Below are 11,341 nucleotides of genomic sequence, written 5' to 3' on the forward strand. Positions count from 1 at the left end.
GAGCTAAGGACATTTCCAGAATGGCCAAGGAAGCAATCCTTAAATCTAGAAGGCCCTCCACTGTTAGACTGTGTATCAATAACAATGGTTAGTTTATTGATCTTGGTGCTTGTCCAGAGTGATATCCAGCACCTGTTCCACTAGATATCCTGCTTTAAGTTACACCAGTATCTCAGATATGCAAAGCATTTTCTGTCACAGAGATCACAGGATACCACACTTTACTGCTTTCAGTGCTGCATCATATTGACTGGAATATTGCTCACAATTTAAAGTTTGAAGAGGTTTACAATCTTTTGTGCTGGAAATTTTATCTTCCTATCATTGTTTGGGCTTCCCAAAAGAGAAACTGTTGTCAATGACCCAAAGTAGGAATGCTGAAGGTTTACATGAAAACTCAATATTTTAAAACTAATTTATTACATAACTAATCCCCAATCTTCAAAACAGATGAAATTTCGGCCCCTTCACAGCACTAGGCAACCAAAAAAAACTACTTATACCAACAAACAAATAATAAACACAAGTAATGAAATTTTACCAGTGAAAACAACCACTTCCAACCCACACACACACTCAAGCACACATCAGTTACCTTAAACTACATAACTAAACTACAAAATACATCAGTATTATCTGGTAGTACCAGGTCTCTTCGCAACGGCCGAGGACGCCCTTCAACATCCTTGGGACAACCTGGACGTCTATGCCTTTCCCCCCTTTTGCCTGATCCATCATGTCCTGAACAGAATGCTGGTTTCCCAGAATCTCAGGATGACCCTTGTAGCTCCTTTATGGCCTAAAGTAGAATAGTTTCCAGACCTTCTAACTATGCTCTCAGCTGTCAACCGCATGTAGAGCGATAGCATCAATCAGTAACATCCCTATCTCTTCACGGTTGAGACTATCCAGTACGTACTGCAAGCAAAAGGCTTTTCTCACAGATCAGCGACACAGATGTCTGGTTACCTCAGAAGGTCTTCTTCAACATCATTAACCCAGTCAAGTACAAATATCTTAGAACGTTTTGTGTTTCTAGATTATACACATCATTCTGGACAGGATTGAACAAATACTAAATTGACCAGAAAAATCATGCAATACATTATCCCAATTACAGCCACTTTGTTTCAACCCATACAAGAATTTTTTTAATTTCCACACAAAATCTTTACCCCCAACATTGAAACCTTCAGGCTGTTCTAAAAAAATTACACAGCCATGGGGTTTTTACATCTAACTGGCAAACATTCAAACCAAATTGGGTTGCCAGTTGCATAATTACTCTCAATGTGGCCAGTTTCCTGGTAGTCAATTCCTTCCATTACATAGAGTACACCCATCAGGTCCTCCCTTAAGTGCATACACTGAATGACCCCCCGATTATTATCCTTCAAAGAATTCTTCCATTGCCTTATGCCATTTTTGTGAGTGGTGATGACATGGCCTCTTGATATGTTATCAGAATACCTAAAATTATTTTATAACAATAGCCAATATTTTGGTTTATTTTGTCATCGGTTACATAATCATAAAAGCATTTTGGCAACTTTCTTTCTCATACAGGATTCCTCCTAATGTTGGGTAACTGCTGAACTTTAGCCTCACAGGGTGCTGCATTTTCATTATTACTTTCAACATCATTTTCACAATTTTTGTCATCATTACCTTTGGTTAGTTAGTTAATTATAAATGATTTGTTTAACCAGACCTCTGAACCCTTTATTACCTTTGGTAAAATCTGCATAATCATCACTCATTGGAGGGATAAAACTTTTATTAGTCATATTACTTTCAACAAACCTTTACTTTTTAACAAATTTGGTGTCAGGATGATACACACAATAAGCTGGGCTTTGTCATAACCAACAAGCATACCTTTCCTGCTGTGAGCATCCAGGTTTGAGTTGCTTCTGATTAAGTCTGGTTTCTTACCAGTGAATACATAAAAGGGGTTTGCTTATACGCTGACTGTGGCACCGATTTCTTATGTATGCAGCAGCATTGACTGTGTATGGCCATAAAAATTTAGGTAACATGGAGTTTAACATAGGCAGTGTGCCATTTCAAATTAGGTGCACCAGTTTTTTTCAGCTACACCATTCTGATGTGGTGAATAGAGAGCTGTACACTCATGTTTGAAACATTTTCTCAATAGAACATCTTGAAACTCTTTACAAGTGAACTTATACTGTTATCACTCCTTAAACACTTTACCATCATGTGCAGCAGAATTTGCTGAAAACCTTTCAAACACTTTACCTTCATGTGCAGCAGAGTCTGCTAAAAACCTTTCAAAAACTCTTACTGCATCACTCTTATGCTTAAGAAAGTAAAACAATGTTACACTGGAATAATCAACCATGTAAGTAATGGCAAACCTGAAACCCCATATACCTAAATCAGTATGAACAAGTATGTACACTCGGCAAGAAAAGTGAAGATACAGTTTTCTTTAGATTTCGTTCATCGAATTTTAATTTTTTTCTTACAGAAAACACATAATCTCGGTAAGTTTACCCTAGAATATGAAAATACAATGCAAATTACATCATATATGTTAAACTTGCAAAACAAAAACGTTCAGATACTTAAAAACACCATGCATGTCCGAAGTAATCAGAATTTCTCAGATGACTTCGTTCATAGAGATCTAAAAGATAGTGTGTGGATATCTCGGTGTAGTACTATTTATCAGAACGGCAATATTTACTCGTTTTCCGTTATGGACAGGCTTATTATTGCATCATCATACAAGATAATGATAATTTCTTTAATTTTTACACATTCATATTTGTATTTCACGATGTTAAAAGTCAGCTGGAATTAATGGCAGTAAATGTTGCGACAGCTACGGTAAGTTGACCAAATCTATTTAAATCCGCAAGAGCGTTCTCTATGATGTGTGGAGCGATTCGGCGCGAAAACACAAGTAACTGGATGTTTCTTGACGTTACCATAGTCTCTCTCTCTCTCTCTCTCTCTCTCTCTCTCTCTCTCCATTGCTAAAACATACTGTACAAATATAGTATCGCTCAATCTCTAAAAGAAAAAAAATAATGAAATGAGTAGCTCTACATATACTGTAGGCCTAGGCTTACACAACAGCAACTCTCTCTCTCTCTCTCTCATCGTAACATTGCATTCGTTCCTTTATTGTTCCCCACGTTTTTCCTTGGACATTGCTCAAATTTAACTCTTGATTTCACTATGGAAGATCGCGTTTCCGATTATGCAAGCATTCCGTTCATTGTGGTGTCATAAATTTAATTTGTGTAAGGTTAATTGGTAGGTAAAGTCGAAAAATGTTTAGTTTGCTCAGAACTGTCGCTGCAAATTACAACTTGAACGAATACTGTAAAGCTTACTACTGCATTTAAGTATCGATGTGAGAATCTTAGAATATGTTTGAAAGTTATAGGAGGTCAAGCAAAAAACCAACACACCAAGACTGAAGCTCCTCCCCTTTCTAAAGTTGCCAGATGTCGCATTATTGAGCAATATATGTCCGAAGATTTTAAAAAACTGTATCTTCACTTTTCTTGCCGAGTGTACAAGAGCTTTTGCACTTCAGCATCTAGTTACATTGCTTTTAGCAAGAGGTTGTTTACTCATGATACAAGGTTCACAGTGAGACCTTTCTTTGGAGCCAGTTACCATACCTGTTACAATGTTTTCAGGTTTCAAAACATAAGACAAATTACAGTGCCCTAAAATTTCATGTCCAGTCATTAAATCATAGACTTTATTTACAGAATCACTTTCAAATGAACTCTCAAAATAATACAGGTGTCCCTGTTTCATGATACTGAATAGAGTGCCATTTTAGGTTTGCAGATATGAATGGTTTGGGCTGAAAGTTACAGGAGTTCCATTTTCATTGCAACAATATGTTGTGAGAGTATGTTGGGATGTACAGTGCATTCTTAAGTGTTGCCACACAATTTTACTTGTTGAATGTACAAGAATGACAAACTGCATCACCCCTTTTCTTTCCAATACCAAATTCCCTGATGCCTTCAGCAAGCCCTATGAAATGCTCTGTAGAACAGAGCTTCTCATTGTACTCTACAAAAAGTTAGCTGTCAGTGATGTGGGTTGTAGCGCCACAATCAACTAGCTGGACTTGGTGATTGCATAGTTAATTATGAACATGAATGAGTGACCATCATCTGCATCAACACTGGCTGACATAAACACATTACTTTCAGGAGCACCTTTCTTTTTTCTGCAGATTTTGTCACTATGGCCTGCTTTCTTGCAAAAACAGTATCATAGTCACTTTTCTTTCTTAGCTTTGCACACACACTACCTATGTGTTCAGGTTTGCCACAGTGTATACCAGTTGACTGCCTACCTCTGGAGGATACACCATATTCATTCTTCATTATGCTATAAAAGCAACTGAATTTCCTGGCATTTTTTCTCTTCAAAATTATGCAAATGAACTTTGAAACCTTGAAATGATAATTCACTTTCCCGTTGATTTATGACCACTGCAAATGCTTTGAATTCCTCTGGTAGTCCTTTTAGTAGCATTGCTACTAGTGGGCCATCACTTACTGTTTCGCTTGCATTTCAAAATGCTGTAGCTGCCTTTTCAACTTTAATAATGTAGTCAGTGACAGATTCACCTGCCATTTTCTGCAAAGAAGTTAATTCTCTGTAGAGTGATTTAATGTGAGGTTTACCTGAGCCTGCATAGTGATTCTTCAGAATTTGGAATGCTTTATGTCCATCATCCACTGCACCCCTCATCACAAGAAACAAACTTTTATCATCCAAAAACTGAATAAGTTCAGCGAAACACTCTTCATTCTTCTCCCAAAAATCTGCCAGTTGGAGACAAAGTAATGATTTCTTTCAACTTCCTTAAATTCAAATTCCGGAGGAACTTCACTTCCTGTTGTTCAAAACTTCTCTCTTCTCCATCGAAATACAACCTGATATAATGACTGCTGGGCCCAAACCTGTTACAATTTCTGCTGTCATGATGAAGGAAAATTATTTGAGTTCTGCAAACCGGGAGAATTGAAACAAAAAACATCCTTTCAGTGCACTCTCACACCACCAACAACTTATTGCTTCATTTCAGACTTCTGATAACAACAAGGTCATGTGATATACAACTTATTTTAGGTATTGCACACCCTAACGGTTTGCCTCTTATTTTCCTGAGTTAAATCACATTAGGTAAAAAAGCTTGAGTATGTGTGTGCCATGATGTAATATATCATGACAGGTTTCTAAGATTGCATTCCTCCTTTCAGGTATTTCTACCTCGCATTATGATGATGTATATCATTAGTGGGTCAGCAGCATTTGTTTATGTGTTCAAGATTCCTGAAAGATATTTTCCAGGTAAGGTAAAATTTTGGTAAGCATTGAGATCATCATAGTTTGATCTTTCTTGATTAATAAGAAGCTTCACACATGTTTTTAATCTTCACCCTGACTTTGATTATAAATATTTTGAAATTCTTGTGTGCTTTAAGCAGTTTGTGGAAAAGTTTAAGCCTCTGACTCTTAAGACATGAATCTCTGTCCAGACTTAGATATTACGCTAATACCTAGTAAGTATTCAAAATTGGCTTTCAACATAATAGTACAAAGCTTGAGTATGCAATCACCTATATTTCACTTGTTTTCTCAGGTCGTTTTGATTATATTGGAGCTTCTCATCAGCTTTGGCATCTGATAATTGTTGTTGCTTTGGTTTATTGGCATCAGACAGGCCTAGAATATGCTAGGTTCAGAATGACGTTTGGTTGCAATGCTGAAAGTGTTACTGGTTGAGAACTGCATTCCATGCCTTCATTTCAAAGCTGTAAATTATGTCAAAGCAATAAGGCTGCAGTGCAGTCATTGTCACATACTCTTTACTCTGTAAATGGTCTTCCATACTCTTTCCTGGTGCTTTAATATTTAATTGTAGATATAAGGTACTTTTTAGCTGTGGCAAAATGACTAACGTGAAAGTGCTTCTTATCTTGCAAGAAATTTTTTATTGCTTTTTTGCAAAACTGCAAATTATGTTGTGAACTGTACTTAAGTATTAAGAACTTGATTATTATAAAATATGAACAGTGTGATTTTGTAATTTTAGGATATTTATTTAGTCTTTTTTTATTGTGATAAAAATTAGACTGCATGTTTGAGGTGTATATTGTAACTGTGAACAGGTTTGTAATAAACCTTTTACCTCAGCAACTAAGACTAAAATTTTCATGTAAATTTACAAGAGCTGTGGTGAATTTTTTTATGTAATAGTTAAAATTATTTCCATACATAAAATAGTGCATAATCAAAATCTTCAATGGAAACTTCTGGTGTGGAATGCCAATATGTATAGGTAAATTTCTTGAAAGTTTCCTTAGAATTTTGTTAAATAGTAATACCTGTACAAAGGCTAAATCAATTTTATAAGGGGTAAATGTAAAAAAATTAACTGTACCATAATTTTAGGTAATAATATTGTCTTTCTTGGGAGATAAATTCCTTAAAATCTGGTAACTTGTAATTTTTGGCAGGACAAGAAGTCTTCATAAACTATAGTATGCTTAAAGTGTAATTTAGCTTTACAGTATTATTATTATTATTATTTGAAGGGAGTAGATCCTCCTTTAAACAAGTTCTGTTGAAAAGAATGGTACCATCAGTGAACTGGCTTTTATACAAGGTCTTTTAAATTCTTCTTACTATTCTCTTTTCTTCAAGGCAGATATCTGCTAAGAGCTGGCCTTTCCTCTTGTCCAGATTATGTACATCGGCCAGCTTTTAGGAGATATCAGCCTTGAAGAAAAGAGAATACTTTAGTTAAAAGACCTTGTATAAAACCAGTTCCATTGATGCTGACATTCTTTTCAACAAAACGCATTATTATTATTATTATTATTTGCATGAAACTTTCAATCTCTTTCATGGTTTCTCTCCATGTGGAGCACTGTGTAAAGGCATGATGGATGAAGGTATCCACCACAGACCTTTTGTACTTGTTGAGAAATTGACAATTAGAACCACTAAAGGGGACCCCATGGCCACGCCATCAGTCTGGCTGTAGAAATTGGCAAATGGGATCCCTCTTAGGGGTTCAGTTTGCCAATTTCTGCATGAGTTGTCATAGAGGAAAGAGTTTTTAATAAGATCCCTGCCCTTCTCAATACCACCACCATTGTTGTTATTATTATTTATTATTATTATTATTTTGGTTTTATCACAGTCATCGTATTCGACTGAGTGGTTTTTATAGTGTGAGGTTCTGGGTTGCATCCCGCCTCCTTAGGAGTCCATCACTTCTCACTTTGTGTGCTGTTTCCAGTAGCACACTTTTCTGCACGAGTCCTGGAGCTACTTCGACATCTAGTTTTTCCAGATTCCTTTTCAGAGATCTTGGGATCATGCCTGGTGTTCCTATGATTATGGGTACAGTTTCCACTGGCATATTCCATATCCTTCTTATTTTCGATTTTCAGGTCTTGATACTTATCAATTTTTTCTTTCTTTCTTTCTCATCTACTATGGTGTCCCATGGTATTGCGACATCAATGAGTGATACTTTCTTCTTGATTTTGTCAAACAACATCACATCTGGCCTATTGGCACGTATCACCCTATCTGTTTTGATACCATAGTCCCAGAGGATCTTTGCCTGATCATTTTCTATCACTCCTTCAGGTTGGTGCTCATACCACTTATTACTGCAAGCTAGCTGGTGTTTCTTGCACAGGCTCCAGTGGAGGGCTTTTGCTACTGAATCATGCTTCTTTTTGTACTGGTTCTGTGCAGGTGCCGGACATTTGCTTGCTATGTGGTTTATGGTCTTGTCTTTCATATTGCACTTCTTGCATATGGGTGAGATGTTATTTCCATCTATTGTTCTTTGGAGATACTGTACCTGGTTCTTAGGGCCTGATCTTGTGCCACTGTTAGCATTCCTTCTGTTTGATTCTTGAGTTCTCCCCTCTGTAGCCATTGCCATGTTTCATCGCTGGCCAGTTCTTTTGTCTGTCTCATGTACTGTCCGTGCATTGGTTTGTTGTGCTATTCCTCTGTTCTGTTTTTCATTTTCCTGTCTCTGTATATTTCTGGGTCTTCATCTACTTTTATCAGTCCTTCTTCCCATGCACTCCGTAGCCACTCGTCTTCACTGCTTTTCAGATATTGCCCCAGTGCTCTGCTCTCGATGTTGACGCAGTCCTCTATGCTTAGTAGCCCCTTCCTTTCGTGTTATATATAGTCTGTCTGTATTTGCTCTTGGGTGTAGTGCTTTGTGTATTGTCATGTGTTTTCTAGTTTTCTAGTCTATGCTGCAGAGTTCAGCCTTCGTCCACTCCACTACTCCTGCACTGTATCTGATACTGGTACTGCCCATGTGTTTATGGCTTTCGTCGTGTTTCCGGCGTTGAGTTTTGACTTGAGTATCGCCTTAATTCTCTGCATATATATTCTTTCCTGATTGTGTCCTTCATCTCTTGGTGTTTTATATCCTCTCCTTCTATTATTCCCTGGTATTTGTATCCTGTCTCATCTATGTGTTTGATGCTATTCCCGTCTGGTAGCTCTATGCCTTCAGTCCTTGTTACATTGCCTTCTTGTATGTTGACCAAGGTGCATTTTTCTATTCCAAACTCCATCCTGATGTCCCCAGATACAATCCTTACAGTCTGGATTAGGGTACTATTTCCTTGATGCTTTTACCATACAGCTTGGTGTTATCCATGAACACCAGATGGTTAATTCAGTTGCCTCCTCTCTTGAGTTGGTACCCAGCATCCATCTTCTGCAGTACTGTTGTCATGGGAATCATGGCTACTACGAAGAGTAGTGGGGCCAGTGAGTCGACTTGAAAGATCTCTCTCCTGATGTTAACCTCTGCTAGACTTATCCCAGAGCTTGTAAGTACTGTATTCCAGTTGCGCATTGTATTTTTAAAGAAGCTGATGGTGTTTTCCTTTGCCCCATGTATTTTCAGGCATTCTGTGAGCCATGTGTGCAGTATCATGTCAAAGGCTTTCTTGTAGTCAATCCATGCCATGCTTAGGTTGGTTCTCCTTCTCTTACTATTCCCATTGCCATTTTGTCTAATAGGAGTCTGCAGCCTTTCTGTTGGTAGGGGTTGGTGTTTGTGTCCTCTAGGTAGTTGTATAGCCTTTCACTGATGATACCTGTTAGTAACTTCCACATTATTGGTAGGCAGGGGTGATAGGCCTGTAGTTACTTGCTATATTTCCTTTGTTCTTGTCTTTCTGTACTATGATGTTCTCCCTGTGGTCATCCATTCGGGCGCATGGTGGTTTGTGATACAATGCTGGAGTTATTCTGCTATTTGTGGGTGTTGGGCCTTGAAGTTTTTGAGCCAGTATCCATGGACTTCATCGGGACCTGGGGCTTTCCAGTTGTTCATTTTCTTTAGATGGTGTCTGACTGTGTATGTGGTGATCTCAGTGAATCTTTGTTTTATTGTTATTATTATTATTAAAAGAGTGTAACCAGATCATAAGTGGCTTCACATTTAATCTCTTGGGAAGAGAAATGTTATTGTAAAAAAAAGGGAGACTATAAATTTCTTATGAAAATCACCAAAACTAGTCAAACTAGCCAAATTATGATTGCAGGTATTTTTAGTAAAAACTGTTGCCCTCTGGATTAACAACTGCACAGGTTGATGTATAAACCATAAATTCTTCTTTGACATTCTAGAGCTTTTAGTTTGTACTGTGGATGAGTCTTATTGACTGGAAAGAATAGTACAATATTACTTTAGTTTAACAATCTCTCTGACTCCCATTCCCAGACATTCATAATGCTAGTTCAAAGTTATTTTTAATGAGGGTCCGTTTAAAGAAGAGTTTCCCTGTAGGAAAATAGAATGAAATAAAGAAAAAATGACAGAAGGATAATGCAGAAAGATGAAACGTTTTGAAGGAAAACGGTGAATAGAAATGAAGAGTGGTATTCAAATCTGTGAGAAGTCCCTCAGGATGTTTCAGTATTTTAGCGAGACACTTAAAATTATCACCATCTTTATTATTAACATCTTGCTTGGTCTTTCCCTCTTCACTCTTTTCTCTTGCGCACTTCCTGCTTGGATCCTTGTCTGATCAAAGTCCACGTCTGTGCTCATTTTCCTTGGTCTTTACCTTCCCGCCAATCAGCACTTCTGAAAAGAAAAGGAAAAATTCATCCTCTTCTCTTTTCACCACATATTTAATTAAATAAGTATGTGTCAACATCCATCCTCTCTCTTTTTCATCTACTTAATAGATAATAGACCAAAAATTTATCCTTCTCGTTTAAGGAAATTATGAATAATATCCATAAAAATTCACCTTTCTAATTCTCATTAACTGATGAAATGGATGAAATTTATACATAAAAAGTTCTTCCTCTCTAATTCTTATTATCGGATAAAGTTGATGAATAACATACAAAATGTAAAATGTGTAATGAACTGCTCTCTTTCATGAATTATCGACTAAATTGATTCAGTTTTTCTCATGTTTTCTCTCCATTTCTCTAGTGCTAATCCTATGACATTAGCATTTGTTTTATTTATATATATATATATATATATATATATATATATATATATATATATATATATATATATATATATATATATATATATATATATATATATATATATATATATATATATATATATATATATATATATATATATATTATATATATATATATATATATATATATATATATATATATATATATATATATATATATATATATATATATATATATATATATATATATATATATATATATATATATATATATATATATATATATATATATATATATATATATATATATATATATATATATATATATATATATATATATATATATATATATATATATATATATATATATATATATATATATATATATATATATATATATATATATATATATATATATATATATATATATGTATATATTGGTTTGTTGTATCATATTTCTGTTAATGCCAGCAGTATTTGACACAGTGTGTCTTAAGATAATTTTTTTATTTTTCAATACTTCAAGTTTAACAGTTTGTGTTTTTGAAACATCACAATCATCATCCTCATTATTCATTATTATTAGGTACTTTGTCCAGACCATTAATGTAACATGTTCATCTCACATAGGGCTGGCCAAAATCATCATCATCTGTGTAAGTCAAATTGATATTGTTTGCAAAAGTTAACATACATAAATATGTATATTGTCATAATTTATTTAAGGAAATTTTACTCTGGTTGTGTTGTTTACATAATTTTAAACAATTTTGTAAATGTTATCAATATTTTGTGTACATATATAGTTTGTTAAAATCTTT

General features: G+C 35.4%; 1 protein-coding gene across 3 annotated transcripts in view; it reads left to right on the plus strand.

Annotated features, from left to right (window-relative positions):
- LOC136834422 (progestin and adipoQ receptor family member 3-like) overlaps window positions 1–10,178 on the plus strand; it is a 141,311-nt gene extending 131,133 nt beyond the window's left edge. For all 3 annotated transcript variants that reach the window (XM_067097004.1, XM_067097002.1, XM_067097003.1), the window contains 2 exons: window positions 5,271–5,361; window positions 5,654–10,178. In XM_067097004.1, coding sequence (XP_066953105.1) covers window positions 5,271–5,361; window positions 5,654–5,796 — 234 coding nt within the window. In that variant the 3' untranslated portion in view covers window positions 5,797–10,178. The remainder of the gene's footprint in view (window positions 1–5,270; window positions 5,362–5,653) is intronic.
- Window positions 10,179–11,341: the final 1,163 nt, after the last annotated feature.

This window comes from Macrobrachium rosenbergii, chromosome 53 (assembly GCF_040412425.1).
Source record: "Macrobrachium rosenbergii isolate ZJJX-2024 chromosome 53, ASM4041242v1, whole genome shotgun sequence".
Lineage (NCBI taxonomy): Eukaryota > Metazoa > Arthropoda > Malacostraca > Decapoda > Palaemonidae > Macrobrachium > Macrobrachium rosenbergii.